At 36.9% G+C, this 16900-nt stretch overlaps 1 protein-coding gene across 1 annotated transcript; it reads left to right on the top strand.

Moving 5' to 3' along the window:
* Positions 1-402: 402 nt before the first annotated feature.
* Positions 403-16005, top strand: ppk12 (pickpocket 12). Its single transcript, XM_075311041.1, has 8 exons — positions 403-946; positions 1005-1205; positions 1262-1385; positions 1448-1596; positions 8659-8774; positions 9459-10130; positions 15565-15710; positions 15764-16005. The coding sequence occupies exons 1-8, from the start codon at positions 798-800 to the stop codon at positions 15824-15826; spliced, it is 1620 nt and encodes a 539-aa protein (XP_075167156.1). The 5' UTR covers positions 403-797; the 3' UTR covers positions 15827-16005.
* The last annotated feature ends 895 nt before the right edge of the window (positions 16006-16900 follow it).

Raw genomic sequence — 16900 nt, 5'->3', positions numbered from 1 at the left:
TCAATAAAAAAATTTAATCCCTTTTGGTGGATTTTTTCAAAATACCTTCACAATTGTAATTTGAGGAAAATTAAGTTTAGATAAATTTAGATAAAATGCAAAAACTGGAGATATTTATGAGAAAGTACAGAAGATTAAATATTATTAAAAACTCTTTCTATGCTGTTATTATTTATGACACTGTAACACTTTGGATTTCATGTTATTCGACAAATTAGTCACAATAAGTTGCTATTGTGAGTCGAAAAACGTCACTTTATCAAAACCAGTGCAACAATGTTCTGGATAGCTCATACAAATTTTGCATCCAGTACGAAAAGAAAACAGACCTAGTGAAGGTCCATATTTTATCTCATTAATTCACAGTAGCATTGTTATTGTTATTTAAAGAAATGTCAATAAAGTAAAATTTATGAAATTAAAAAAAAAGGATAAAGCGTTAGTCTTGTTCTATAGAAATAAAACATTAAACAGAAACTCATTAATTCCCCATAGTGAGCTATTGTGAATTCAAGAAATGTCCATTGGATGAAAATGGTCGTTTTTCTCTCTCAACAACGTTCAATTTTTAACAATGTACATATTTGGTAATTTGCTACTAAATATACTCATGTAATATTACTTAAATGTTATTATCAAAAAGCCATTAACATCTATTCCTACCTCCCATTCATGACCAATTCTGGTGGTATAAATCTAAGAGGTTTCATACCAACCATGTAAGTAAGTGTTCTTCAGTGCCACACATCACAAAACTATTGAGATTGTTTAGAAAATCCTTTCGGAAGCATCAAATCATGGCAAATCCAGTTGACCACCAAAAAAGGCTCAAAAGAAGTGAAGCAGTACAATTGTACTGTATGGGAAACCTTAAGAAATATCTTCAAGAGACAACATTACATGGTTTTAAATATTTGGTCGATAGCTCTTTAACTACTTGGGAAAAGTGAGTGTGGGAAATAGAAAATAATTTTGTAATAAGAGTCTCGTTTCTTTCTTCTTAGATTATTTTTCTTTGTGGCTTTGTTGGCCTGCTCCATAATTGCTGTTAATTTAATAACAAATATCTATGGCCGTTGGGATAGTACTCCTGTACTGATTGGCATAAATCCTCATCCTACACCTATCGTGACCTTACCCTTACCAGCCATAACAATATGCAATATGAACAAGGCCCTCAATTCCAAAGTTGCAAATTATACGAAGTAAATATGCAAATGATGTTGATTTTATTTGATTATTTTCTATAGATGTATTTCAGAGACTCTAAGGAATATTACATACTTAGATATTTGTGTTTCTCAGATCCCACCATTGAAAGTGATTTAGATCAATCGTTGGACTTTATTAATAATGATTTGTATATCTCAAATTTTATTATCAAGGTAGTTAGAATTTAGAAGTGATGAACTTCTATGAAGTCTAATGGGAAATATGGTATTTTCAGCATTCCCAACCGTGTTCAAGTATGCTTCTCCACTGTCAAATTGGTTCCACGGAATACAATTGCAATGATATGTTTCGTGAAGTACTCACCGATGATGGCCTCTGCTGTTCTTTTAATTCATTGCATCCGGATTTCCTATTTAAAAGAAGGTAAGTGCTATGGAATATCCTACAGAAAGACAAGAAACTTCTCTTATATGTGGCACCATTCTCCCACTCGTTGGCACCATATGAACATTTATTGAGGGGTTTTGCCTACAGCTGAAGAAATTTTTGGCATTTGTCAAAGTCTCGGATTAAATCCTTGAGTCTGGAGTTTTGGAAATAGACCATCTTCTTCAAAATCTATAGACTCAAAATTTAAGTCGGCTAATGCACTAGGGTGGAACACAATGTTAGTAAAAACAAGCATGGCCGTAAGTTCGGCCAGGCCGAAGCTTATGTACCCTCCACCATGGATTGCGTAGAAACTTCTACTGAAGACTGTCATCCACAATCGAATTACTTGGGTTGCGGTAACACTTGCCGATGGCAAGGTATCTTAAAACTTCCTAACACCGTAATATATACCACATAGTCCATACGTGGTATATATTAAACTAAACAAGTAAGGAAAGTCTAAAGTCGGGCGGGGCCGACTATATTATACCCTGCACCACTTTGTAGATCAAAATTTTCGATACCATATCACATCCGTCAAATGTGTTGAGGGCTATATATAAAGGTTTGTCCCAAATACATACATTTAAATATCACTCGATCTGGACAGAATTTGATAGACTTCTACAAAATCTATAGACTTAAAATTTAAGTCGGCTAATGCACTAGGGTGGAACACAATGTTATTAAAAAACAAGTAAGGAAAGTCTAAAGTCGGGCGGGGCCGACTATATTATACCCTGCACCACTTTGTAGATCTAAATTGTCGATACCATATCACATCCGTCAAATGTGTTGGGGGCTATATATAAAGGTTTGTCCCAAATACATACATTTAAATATCACTCGATTGGACAGAATTTGATAGACTTCTACAAAATCTATAGACTCACAATTTAAGTCGGCTAATGCACTAGGGTGGAACACAATGTTAGTAAAAAAATATGGGAAACATTTAAATCTAGAGCAATTTTAAGGAAACTTCGCAAAAGTTTATTTATGATTTATTGCTCGATATATATGTATTAGAAGTTTAGGAAAATTAGAGTCATTTTTACAACTTTTCGACTAAGCAGTGGCGATTTTACAAGGAAAATGTTGGTATTTTGACCATTTTTGCCGAAATCAGAAAAACATATATATGGGAGCTATATCTAAATCTGAACCGATTTCAACCAAATTTGGCACGCATAGCAATAATGCAAATTCTACTCCCTGTGCAAAATTTCAACTAAATCGGAGTTAAAAATTGGCCTCTGTGGTCATATGAGTGTAAATCAGGCGAAAGCAATATATGGGAGATATATCTAAATTTGAACCGATTTCAACTAAATTTGGCACGCATAATTACAATGCTAATTCTACTCCCTGTGCAAAATTTCAACCAAATTGGGGTAAAACTCTGGCTTCTGGGACCGTATTAGTCCATATCGGGCGAAAGATATATATGGGAGCTATATCTAAATCTAAACCGATTTCTTCCAAAATCAATAGGGATCTATTCTGAGCCAAAACACATACTTGTGCCAAATTTGAAGTCGATTGGCACACTTGACTATAGTACTAATTGTTCTTCTTGTGCAAAATTTTAAGCAAATTAGGGTAAAACTCTGGCTTCTGGGTCCATATAAGTCCATATCGGGCGAAATATATATATGGGAGCTATATCTAAATCTGAACCGATTTCTTCCAAAATCAATAGGGATCTATTCTGAGCCAAAACACATACTTGTGCCAAATTTGAAGTCGATTGGACTAAAACTGCGACTTAGACTTTGATTACAAAAATGTGTTCACGGACAGACGGACATCGCTATATCGACTCAAAAGCCCACCCTGAGCATTTTTGCCAAAGACACCATGTGTCTATCTCGTCTCCTTCTGGGTGTTGCAAACATATGCACTAACTTATAATACCCTGTTCCACAGTGTGGAGCAGGGTATAAATATGGGAAACATATAAATCTGAAGCAATTTTAAGGAAACTTCGCAAAAGTTTATTTATGATTTATCGCTCGATATATATGTATTAGAAGTTTAGGAAAATTAGAGTCATTTTTACAACTTTTCGACTAAGCAGTGGTATTTCGACTAATGTTGGTATTTTGACCATTTTTGTCGAAATCGGAAAAACATATATATGGGAGCTATATCTAAATCCGAACCGATTTCAACCAAATTTGGCACACATGACTATATTACTAATTGTACTCCTAGTGCAAAATTTCAACCAAATTGGGCCAAAACTCTGGCTTCTGGGGCCATATAAGTCCATATCGGGCGAAAAATATATATGGAAGCTATATCTAAATCTGAACCGATTACAATCAAATTTGGCACACATGACTATACTACCAATTGTACTCCTTGTGCAAAATTTCAAGCTAATCGGGATAAAACTCTGGCTTCTGGGTCTATATAAGTGCATATCGGGCGAAAGATATATATGGGAGCTATATCTAAATCTGAACCGATTTCAACCAAATTTGGCCGCATAGCTGCAATGCTAATTCTACTCCCTGTGCACAATTTCAAACAAATTGGGCCAAAACTCTGGCTTCTAGGACCATATTAGTCAATATCGGGCGAAAGATATATATGGGAGCTATATCTAAATCTGAACCGATTTCAACCAAATTTGGCACGCATAGCTGCAATGCTAATTCTACTCCCTGTGCAAAATTTCAAACAAATTCGGCCAAAAATCTGGCTTCTGGGGCCATATAAGTTCATATCGGGCGAAAGATATATATGGGAGCTATATCTAAATCTGAACCGATTTCAATCAAACTTTGCACACTTGACTATACGACTAAGTGTTATGTTTGTACAAAATTTCAAGCAACTCGGTATAAAACTCTGGCTGCTGGGTCCATATTAGTGCATATCGGGCGAAAGATATATATGGGAGCTATATCTAAATCTGGACCGATTTCTTCCCAAATCAATAGGGTTCTATTCTGACCCAAATTAGGAACATGTGCCAAATTTGAAGGCGATTGGACTTAAATTGCGACCTAGACTTTGATCACAAAAATGTGTTCACAGACAGACGGACGGACGGACAGACGGACAGACGGACATGGCTATATCGACTCAGGGACCCACCCTGAGCATTATTGCCAAAGACACCATGTGTCTATCTCGTCTCCTTCTGGGTGTTACAAACATATGCACTAACTTATAATACCCTGTTCCACAGTGTGGCGCAGGGTATAAAAAGGCCGATTAAATACGTATATAATTATGTTTAAAGTTTCTATAGAAATAAAATTTTGACAAAATACAATTTTGACAACATTTTCTATAGAAGTAAAATTTGGAAAAAAATCTATAGAAATAAAATTTGGAACAAATTTTCTATAGAAATAAAATTTTGACAAAATTTTCTATAGAAATAAAATTTTGACAATATTTTCTATAGAAATAAAATTTTGACAAAATTTTCTATAGAAATAACATTTTGACAATGTTTTCTATAAAAATAAAATTTTGGTAGATTATTTTTGGCTCGAGTGGTAACCATGATTATGAACCGATATCATATGCTGCCACCATGTACCAAATTTCAACCGGATCGGATGAAATTTGCTTCTCTTAGAGGCTCCGCAAGCCAAATCTGGGGATCGGTTTATATGGGGGCTATATATAATTATGGACCGATATGGACCAATTCCTGAATGGTTGTTGGATACCATATTCTAACACCACGTACCAAATTTCAACCGAATCGGATGAATTTTGCTCCTCTAAGAGGCTCCGGAGGTCAAATATGGGGATCGGCTTATATGGGGGCTATATATAATTATGGACCGATATGGACCAATTTTGGCATGGTTGTTAGAGACCATATACTAACACCACGTACCAAATTTCAATCGGATCGGATGACGTTTGCTCCTCTAAGAGGCTCCGGAGGTCAAATCTGGGGATCGGCTTATATGGGGGCTATATATAATTATGGACCGATATGGACCAATTTTGGCATGGTCATTAGAGAACATATACCAACACCATGTACCAAATTTCAGCCGGATCGGATGAAATTAGCTTCTCTTAGAGGCTCCGCAAGCCAAATCGGGGGATCGGTTTATATGGGGGCTATATATAATTATGGACCGATACGGACCAATTTCTGCATGGTTGTTAGAGACCATATACTAACACCATGTACCAAATTTCAGCCGGATATGATGAAATTTGCTTCTCTTAGAGCAATCGCAATCAAAATTTGGGAGTCCGTTTATATGGGGGCTATACGTAAAAGTGGACCGATATGGCCCATTTGCAATACCATCCGACCTACATCAATAACAACTACTTGTGCTAAATTTCAAGTCGATAGCTTGTTTCGTTCGGAAGTTAGCGTGATTTCAACAGACGGACGGACAGACGGACGGACGGACGGACATGCTCAGATCGACTCAGAATTTAACCACGACCCAGAATATATATACTTTATGGGGTCTTAGAGCAATATTTCGATGTGTTACAAACGGAATGACAAAGTTAATATACCCCCATCCTATGGTGGAGGGTATACAAATATGGGAAACATTTAAATCTGAAGCAATTTTAAGAAAACTTCGCAAAAGTTTATTTATGATTTATCGCTCGATATATACTCGTATGTATTAGAAGTTTAGGAAAATTAGAGTAATTTTTACAACTTTTCGACTAAGCAGTGGCGGTTTTACAATGTTGGTACTTTGACCGTTTTTGTCGAAATCAGAAAAACATATATATGGGAGCTATATCTAAATCTGAACCGATTTCAACCAAATTTGGCACGCATAGCTACAATGCTAATTCTACTCCCTGTGCAAAGTTTCAATTAAATCGGAGTAAAAGATTGACCACTGTGGTCATATGAGTGTAAATCGGGCGAACGATATATATGGGAGATATATCTAAATCTGAACCGATTTCAATAAAATTTACCAAGCATTGGTAGAATGTCAATTCTACTCTCTGTGCAGAATCGGTAGTAAACTTTGGCCTCTGTTGCCATATGAGTAAAATTGTACGAAAGATATATATGGGAGCTATATCTAAATCTGAACCGATTTGACTGACATTTTGCAAGTTTTTCGAGCCTCATGAAATATTCGGATGTACGGAATTCGAAGAACATCGGTTGATAAACAAGCCAATTATGACCAGATCGGGGATAAATATATATGACAGCTATATCTAAATCTGAGCCGATTTTTTCCAAAATCAATAGCGATTGTCTTTGTTCCAAAAAACGACCCTATGCCAAATTTGAGGACGATCGGACTTAAACTGCGACCTGTACTTTGCGCACAAAAATACATGAACGGACAGACAGACACACAGACGGACATCTCTAAATCGACTCAGAATTTAATTCTAAGACGATCGGTATACTAAACGATGGGTCTCAGACTTTTCCTTCTTGACGTTACATACAAATGCACAAACTTATTATACCCTGTACCACAGTAGTGGTGAAGGGTAGAAATAGTAAATACAATAAAATGGATAGCGTTGCTTTGTGGTTTGAGAGATGCGGTCTACAGCAGACGGAGGTTTGAGAGATGCGATCTACAGCAGTAAGGCGCGAAATACAGTTAGCTGCCACATTAAAATTTCTTGGTCAAGGTGGATATCAAAATGGCCAAGACAAGGGACTTCGAGTCCCTTCTTCCAAGGACAAAGTTCCTGGAATAAAAGACGGATACGAGGGAAAGAAGAAGTTAGATAGAATGATGTGAGAAAGTGGGGTTTTGGTCGACGGGGTGAGATGGAGGGACACGGTGAACGTCGGATGTCGATAACAGTTTGGGTCCCAAGCTGACGAGTAGGAGGACACGACGAAATGGAGGAGCACGTGGCTAGAGTGGTCGCACTCTCCTAGCTGAAGAACAGGGAGGAAAGAGGAAAGGGAGAACCACGTGGCTAGATTGATCGCACACCTATAGCTGAGAGATAGGAGGAATGGGAAAAGGAGAACACGTGACCAGAGTGGTAGCACACCTCTAGCTGTAGAATAGAAAAAGGGTGAGGAAGGAAAAGGATAACACCTGAATAGAGTGATCGCACACCTCTAGCTGTAGAATAGCAAAGGAAGAGGGGAAAAGAGAACACGTGACTAGAGTGATCGCACACCTCGAGCTGTGGGATAGGAAAGGATGAGAGAAGACGTGGCTAGAGTGGTCGCACACCTCTAGCTGTGGGATAGGAAAGGATGAGAGAGAACACGTGGCTAGAGTCGTTCATGTGTCCTTCTTGGCTGCTGTTGATCGACTAGCCAAGATCTCACACACTGCCTGTCTTTTATACTTTTCCCCATCATGCGTAATAGGTGATGCTCACCTGTGATGTTGTTGTTTTATAACGGCAACTGGTTCGTACTACGTTCGCACTAGACACGAAATCCTCGTAAACGAGGATTTTGGCTGAAATCCTTCTGGATCTCAGTAGATTTGCAATAGGCAAATATCAGCTGGCTCGTAGAGGATTTCAACAAAATCTTTTTCAAAAATCCCCTATACTGCTTTGTACAACTGTGGTTTTAGTACTAAAAATGCGCTTTTTGCAACCCTGTCCCAATTTTCCTTGTAGATTAATGTGTGAGTGCGTGTACACATACGGGTTTGTGTTTGTATTGATATGTTTACAAACAGCTTTTAAATCCTCAAATCTACGAAATCTCATTATTTTGCCAGTCCAAACACTTGAGATTTTGGTTCTAAATAGCGAGATTTCGTGTCTAGTGCGAACGTAGTATTACTTCAATTACTTACGCTTGGTTATAGTCTTATAACATAATATTCATGTAATATTTATAACAAAAAGGTAATTCATTATTATTATTAAAAAAAAAAACAATTTAACTTAACTATAATTTACATTCATGATTATTATATAAAATAAAATCAATTTGAAATAAATTCAAGTAAATTCAGGATATAACATAAAAAGAAAATAAATGAAAAATTCTCGCAAAGCGCCGTGGCTGGAAACAAGGGCCTCCGACTTCCAGCGTCACAGTACTAATCAATGTTCTTTTTTCTCTTAAAAATTTAGAAATCCCATAATCGGAGGTTTGCGGAAATTTGATAAAGGTCATGCAGTCAATTGGAGTCCTGAAACCGGATATGAACAAAAGTTGCCAACAAATTACTATCCTCGCCATACATTGGGTACGAACCAGAAATATATGCAGGGTATACTTATAAGGTAGAAGCTTAAGCCAGCTGATTTAATAATTTTTAGTGAATTCTCTGAATTCTTCCTGTCAACAATACTCTGCACACTGCACACACACACACCTAATCAAACCAACAAATAAGAGCAATTAAGTTTGACAAGAAGAATTACGGCCAAGTACACATACAAAGAAGAGAAAATTGTATTTGTTTTATTGATTCTACCTTATAAGTGTGCCCTTCTAATACATTTGATGAAATCTGAAAGGTAGTGCCACTTTTACAAAAATATCATATTTGTTCTCCAAACGTCAACCTTATCAACTCTCGGTTACGCCAGCATTCTTCAAAACTATGATCATTTAAGTTGAAATTTTTCACAAATTGTGCAGAATAGTTTTGTTCAAATTTGTCACAATTTTAAAATAATAAAATGTCAACTTGACATTTGGAGAATACTTTTAGTACAGGAGCTAAAATCTCACATCCGAAAAAACGCGTTCGTTCGACTGAAATGCCAAAAACAGCTGTTTTTCCTTTAGAAATTCAGCTGTTTTGGATATCCTCGTACAGCGAAAGCATTTGTTTCTGATATGAGAAATTGGCTGTAAATCAAAAGATTCCAATCATTTGTTAAGAGATGTCACATTATCATAATACCATTTTTCTATATTACAGGAACCGGTATATCCATGGGTATAACATTAATCCTAAATGCCGATATTGAGGATTACTACTGTTCGTCCACCAGTGGTCCAGGATTTAAAGTATCAATTAGTAGTCCGATTGATTTACCTCAAGTTAAAGAAGCTGGCCTAACAGTACCCCTAAGATCGGAATCACGTTTTCGTTTAGAGACTATACTCTCAGAGGCCGCTCGATCCATACGTGGCATAAATCGTAAACAACGCCAATGTCTATTCCAAAACGAAGAACCATTACTCTATTACAAATACTATTCCAAGCATCATTGTGAGAATGAATGCCAGGCGGAATATATGATTCGCCAATGTGGTTGCATACCGTATTACCTACCAGTCATCTACAGCAATGTAACCATCTGTGATATGAGCAGATTGTTTTGCATTGAAAAAGCTCAGCTAGTATTTTCGCGAACTGTTTCCAGTGATTGTTTGGCACGTTGCCTTCCGGGTTGTTTCGATTTGAGTTTCCAACCAGATATCTTCTCATCCTCATTGGCCACACAAAATTATTCCATACAAAGTCCATTGTTAGCCTCAATGGCTAAGGAGAATTTGGAGGATATTGCGGTGTTGCATTTTTATTTTCGTGAATCGGTTATACATGCTGAGTTGAAAAATATCTACATTGGATTAACAGAATTTCTATGTAAGTGAGATTGAACATCGACTCTTTTATGGATTACAGATTACAAGGGGATCCGATATTCTACAAGAAACGGGGACGATATTAGTCTACTTTTAACTCGATACTAGAGGTGTGCACGTGACACGAAATTGTCGTGACTCACGCGTGAGTCGTGAGTCACGTTGGCGGCAACGGCGTGAGTGTGCATGAGCGTGATTAACCAACCAAACGTCGTGCGTGAGCGTGAGTCACGAAAATAATATCTTCGTGAGTGTGCGTGAGTACGAATTTCGGAAAAACACGCTTACGAAAATAATCCCGTTGACGAACATAAAATGCTTTCGATTTGAATTCATTTATAATTTTAGTGACATCCTAGGTGGTAAGATTTTTATAACGCAAACGATTTTAACCATACTCATGTTTTCAGTCAGGTTCTAAAGGTAAATCACTCATAAAATTATTCGTGAGTCACGACATTTTTCGTGAGTCACGATATTTTTCGTGAGTCACGACATTTAAAAGATTTTCGTGCGTGAGTACAAATTTTCTTTTCGTGAGCGTGAGTCCTACCAAAAAATATCGTGCGTGAGTGTGCGTGAATAAGATTTCTCCGTCGTGAGTGTGCGTGAGCGTGCACACCTCTATTTGAAACCCTCAGAAATGTCACCAGCATTACTGAGGTGGTATAATCCACCGCTGAAAAACTTTTTGGTGTTCGGTCGAAGCAGGAATCGAACCCACGACCTTGTGTATGCAAGGCGGGCATGCTAACCATTGCACCACTGTGGCTTCTATGATCTGTAGTCTTTATCCAATTTGCCTGAAATTGGATATGTAGAGGTATTCTAGGACCGAATATATTATGTATCGGTACATTTTTTGATATAGCCTCCTTATATACCGGCCCTCCGAGTCTAGATTCTAGAACTACAATTGGATGTGCTGAATATTGTGTGTATCAATCCATGTTTTTGACATAACCCCTATTAGACCGACCTCCCAATTTAACTCCTAGGGTTTCTAGAAATTGTAGTTTTTATCCGATTTGCCACAAATTGATTAAGTTTTTATCGGTCTATTTGGTAAAGCCTCCATATAGACCGATTTCAGATGATGAAAATTGCTTGGAACTGAATGTAAAATTTCCAGATTTTACTTCTCGTAATCATTTAAATAATTGGGGTAAAAATCTACAGATTTTAGATTTCAAATCAAGGCGTTATTTCATCAATTTCTTGTACACTTACAAGAGATGGTAATTATTCCGCTAAAACTCAAACAAAAATGGTTCTTATAAATCCAGAATCTGATATAGTCTTCATAGGTAAAATCTTTAAATTTATCTTCGGGAAGTGTACTGGTTGAACTGCTCTGCCTGGGAGAATATGTGTCATCAAACCCCCCTGGAATTTGAAAGGAAACTATTATTCATGGTGGTGCACGCAAAAAATTATTCTTTCCTCCCAAACGAAATTTTAGGCAAAAAAAGTTTGTTTCTCATTTGCTTTTCGCTGTAAGGAAGTTTATTTGAAAGAAAAGTATATATGTTTTGTGATAAACGTTTTTTTTTTTCTAAGATGTAAAAACAATTTCATAAAGACTAACTCAAAAAACAATCGTTTATGGCTAATTGCATTTTCCCTCACATCTTTCTCACTGTCACGAGGATTTTTAGTTCTTAGCACCTTTTTCTGTAATGCAAGCAATGTAGAAGAAATTATTCGATTTTATAAAATTTTTGAAAGTTTACTTTCGCCTGAACGGATAATCGAAACACGGACCATTCAATTTGTAAGCCAACACACTATGCACTGAGCTATGTAGCTGTTATTGTCATCAATAGAAAATTATCCATATAAGTTATATTTAGCCGATTAAACAAACTTTATTTAATAGAAACATACATTTAGTTGGGCACCGTGGAGCAGTGGTTGCTACGTCCGCCATGCCAAGGGTTGTGGGTTCGATCCCTGCTTTGACCAAACACCAAAAAGTTTTTGTTTTATGAACTCCACCATAAGATGGGGTATATTAACTTTGTCATTCCGTTTGTAACATATCGAAATATTGCTCTAAGACCCCCATAAAGTATATATATTCTGGGTCGTGGTGAAATTCTGAGTCGAACTAAGCATGTCCGTCCGTCCGTTCGTCTGTTGAAATCACGCTAACTTCCGAACGAAACAAGCTATCGACTTGAAACTTGGCACAAGTAGTTGTTATTGATGTAGGTCGGATGGTATTGCAAATGGGCAATATCGGTCCACTTTTACGTATAGCCCGCATATAAACCGACGCTCAGATTTGGCTTGCGGAACCTCTTGGAGGGGCAAAATTCATCCGATCCGGTGGAAATGTGTACATGGTGTTAGTATATGGTCTCTCACAACCATGCAAAAATTGGTCCACATCGGTCCATAATTATATATAGCCCCCATATAAACCGATCCCCCGATTTGGCTTGCGGAGCCTCTAAGAGAAGCAAATTTCACTCGATCCGGTTGAAATTTGGTACGTGATGTTAGTATATGGTCTCTAACAACCATGCAAAAATTGGTACATACCGGTCTTAATTATATATAACCCCCATTTAAACCGATCCTCCGGAGCTATTGGAGTATTGAAATTAGGTACATTGCGCTAGTATATGGCCGCTAACAACCATGCCAAAATTGGTCCATATCGGTCTATAGTTATATATAGCCAATCCCCAAAAATAATCTACCAAAATTTTATTTCGATAGAAAATTTTGTCAAAATTTCATTAATATAGAAAATTTTGCCAAAATTTTATTACTATAGAAAATTTTGTCAAAATTTCATTAATATAGAAAATTTTGCCAAAATTTTATTACTATAGAAAATTTTATCAAAATATTATTTCTATAAAAAATTTTGTCAAAATTGTATTACTATAGGCCGGTATGCACCTCTAGCGAAATTTTCGGTGGCAAAAATTTAATTAAGTCTAAAACAAAAAAACAAGGCTGTGTACACAAATTTTAAACCAGCTAATCGCTTTTAGAAATTGTTAATATATGTTCCAAATATTCCGCAAATAAATTGTTTATTATTTTCAGACCTTTTAAAACTTTTACGCACACAATGATTGTAATAAATTAAATGTTTGCTGCCAAAATATGCTTTTGACATCCCTGTTATTTTCATTAGAGGTGCGTACCAGCTTACGAAATTGAACGCTACCGAAAATTTCGTTAGCATAAATAGCAATGCATTTCTTATGGGAATGAAATTTTTCGCTAGAGGTGCATACCGGCCTTATACAAAATTTTGAAAAGATTTTATTATACCCCATAGAATGGTGACGGGGGTATAATAAGTTTGTCATTCCGTTTGTAACACATCGAAATATCGATTTCCGACTATATAAAGTATATATATTCTTGATCAGGGAGAAATTCTAAGACGATATAACGATGTCTGTCTGTCTGTCTGGCTGTCTGTTGTAATCACGCTACAGTCTTCAATAATGAAGCAATCGTGCTGAAATTTTGCACAAACTCGGCTTTTGTCTGCAGGCAGGTCAAGTTCGAAGATGGGCTATATCGGTCCAGGTTTTGATATAGTCCCCATATAAACCGACCTCCCGATTTGGGGTCTTGGGCTTATAGAAATCGTAGTTTTTATCCAATTTGCCTGAAATTTGAAATCTAGAGGTATTTTATGACCATAAAGAGGTGTGCCAAAAATGGTGAGTATCGGTCCATGTTTTGGTATAGCCCCCATATAGACCGATCTCCCGATTTTACTTCTTTGGCTTATAGAAACCGCAGTTTTTATCCAATTTGCCTGAAATTTGAAATCTAGAGGTATTTTATGACCATAAAGAGGTGTGCCAAAAATGGTGAGTATCGGTCCTTGTTTTGGTATAGCCCCCATATAGACCGATCTCCCGATTTTACTTCTTGGGCTTATAGAAACCGCAGTTTTTATTCAATTTATCTGAAATTGGAAATCTAGTGGTATTGTAGGACCACAAATACGTGTGCCAAATATTGTGAGTATCGATCCATATTTTGGTATAGCCCCCATATAGACCGATCTCCCGATTTTACTTCTTGGGCTTATAGAAATCGTAGTTTTTATCCAATTTATCTGAATTTGAAATTCAAAAGGTACTTTAGAACCGTAAAGAGGTGTGCCAAAAATGGTGAGCATCGGTCCATGTTTTGGTATGGTGCCCATATGAACCGACCTCCCGATTTGGGGTCTTGGGCTTATAGAAACCGTAGTTTTTATTCAATTTGCCTGAAATTTCAAATCTAGAGGTATTTTATGACCATAAAGAGGTGTGCCAAAAATGGTGAGTATCGATCCATATTTTGGTATAGCCCCCATATAGACCGATCTCCCGATTTTACTTCTTGGGCTTATAGAAATCGTAGTTTTTATCCAATTTATCTGAATTTGGAATTCAAAAGGTACTTTAGAACCGTAAAGAGGTGTGCCAAAAATGGTGAGCATCGGTCCATGTTTTGGTATGGTGCCCATATAAACCGACCTCCCGATTTGGGGTCTTGGGCTTATAGAAACCGTAGTTTTTATCCAATTTGCCTGAAATTGGAAATCTAGAGGTATTTTCGGGCCATAAAGAGGTGTGCCGAAAACGGTGAGTATTGGTCCATATTTTAGTATAGCCCCCATAAGAACGATTTCCAGATTTAACTCCTTGGGTTTCTATAAACCGTAGTTTTTATCTGATCTGCCTGAAATTCAAAATATTCTGGTATTTGAGGCTCACAAAAACGTGTATCGGATTAAGTTTTTATCGGTCCATTTGGTAATGCCTCCATATAGACCGACTTCACTTCTTGAGGGTGTAGGTCAACTGATCATGAAAATTGCTTGAAACTCAATGTAAAATTTCGAAATTTTACTTCTCGGGTGAAAATCTACAGATTTAAGATTTCAATTCAAGACGTTATTTTATAATTTTCTTGCACATATACAAGAGATGTTAATAATTCCTCTAAAACTCAAACAAAAATGGTTCTTATAAATCCAGAATCTGATATAGTCCTCATAGGTGAAATCTTTAAATTTATCTTCCGGAAGTGTCCTCAAGCCCTCCTGAAATTTCAAAGTAAACCCTAATATTTGGTTCATGGTGGTGGGTATTTAAGATTCGGCCCGGCCGAACTTACTGCTGTATATACTTTTTTTTTAATCTTGAAAAGTCGATTTTTCGGCATTTTTCAAATTTTGAAATTCGAAGACTAGAAAACACTCTTCTTACAATTTACAAAGGAATAAGTCGAGAAATCCGAGAATTTCTTGACAATAGGTACATAAACGTGACACCTATGATAGGTTAGGTTAGATTAGACCCGAGACTAAGCAACTTAACCTAATTTTTCAATTAAATGCTACTCTTTTTCTAATCTTCCTTCTCATCTGCAAAATATTTTCGCTCTTTATATTCCCATTACAGCTAATACTGGCGGCATCTTGGGTCTTTTTATGGGATTCAGTTTTATATCAGTAGCTGAAATTGTTTATTTCTCCATATTGCGACCCATATTCAAGTTCGTTGTACCAACGAAATATCGAAAATCAGCTAATATTAGGCGGAATAGTGTAAGTTTGGATTTTGGTTAACCAAGAAAAGAATCACATTATTATTTTTCCAGGAAAATAAAAATTGGTTACCAGAGGAAATTTTCAAAAGTACTACAAAACCAACAGATCCTTAAAACACCAAAGAGAAATGTGAGATGGTGGAATCTTTTAATAAATAATAAATCTCCACGGAAAAATAAAAAATATGCACTCTGCTAGAGTATACTAGAAGCACTGTGATTTTTCTTCAAGCTTTTGTTGGCGTTGAGAAACAAAATTATTTTCATTCTTGCCTAATGTTGGGTATTAAGTTCGAGTTTAGCCGCTAAAATCGAATATAACAGGTTGGCTGATAAGCCCCCGGTGTAACAAAGAAAAACACATTTTTTTGTCAAAATTCGTTTTTATTATTCAACATAGTTCCCTTCAAGAGCGATACAACGATTATAACGACCTTCCAATTTTTTGATACCATTTTGGTAGTACTCCTTCGGTTTTGCCTCAAAATAGGTCTCAGTTTCGGCGATCACCTCTTCATTGCAGCCAAATTTTTTCCCTGCGAGCATCCTTTTGAGGTCTGAGAACAAGAAAAAGTCTATGGGGGCCAGATCTGGAGAATACGGTGGGTGGGGAAGCAATTCGAAGCCAAATTCATGAATGTTTGCCATCGTTCTCAATGACTTGTGGCACGTGCGTTGTCTTGGTGGAACAACACTTTTTTCTTCTTCATATGGGGTCGTTTTGCCGCGATTTCGACCTTCAAACGCTCCAATAACGCCATATAATAGTCACTGTTGATGGTTTTTCCCTTCTCAAAATAATCGATAAAAATTATTCCATCCGCATCCCAAAAAACAGAGGCCATTACTTTGCCAGCGGACTTTTGAGTCTTTCCACGCTTCGGAGACGGTTCACCGGACGCTGTCCACACAGCCGACTGTCGAAAACTCGGGGTGTATTACGAGTTAACAGCTGCAAACACCGCTCAGAATCATGAACACGTTGTTGTTTTTGGTCAAATGTGAGCTCGCGCGGCACCCATTTTGCACAGAGCTTCCGCATATCCAAATATTGATGAATGATATGACCAACACGTTCCTTTGATATCTTTAAGGCCAGGCCTCTGCTATCTCGATCAACTTCATTTTATGGTCATTCAAAATCATTTTGATGTTTTCGTCGGTAACCACCACTTTCGGGCGTCCACT

The sequence above is a fragment of the Haematobia irritans genome, chromosome 5 (genome assembly GCF_050003625.1).
Source record: "Haematobia irritans isolate KBUSLIRL chromosome 5, ASM5000362v1, whole genome shotgun sequence".
Lineage (NCBI taxonomy): Eukaryota > Metazoa > Arthropoda > Insecta > Diptera > Muscidae > Haematobia > Haematobia irritans.
The sequence above is the reverse complement of the archived record's forward strand: the minus strand, read 5'-3'. Positions and strand labels throughout refer to the sequence as shown.

Excerpts from the sequence above, each read along its gene's own strand:
- ppk12 (XM_075311041.1), top strand. The coding sequence starts at position 798 with ATGGCAAATCCAGTTGACCACCAAAAAAGGCTCAAAAGAAGTGAAGCA. Across the intron at positions 1,597-8,658 it reads GATTTCCTATTTAAAAGAAG|AAATCCCATAATCGGAGGTT; the intron begins GTAAGTGCTATG and ends TTAAAAATTTAG. Across the intron at positions 10,131-15,564 it reads TGGATTAACAGAATTTCTAT|CTAATACTGGCGGCATCTTG; the intron begins GTAAGTGAGATT and ends TTCCCATTACAG.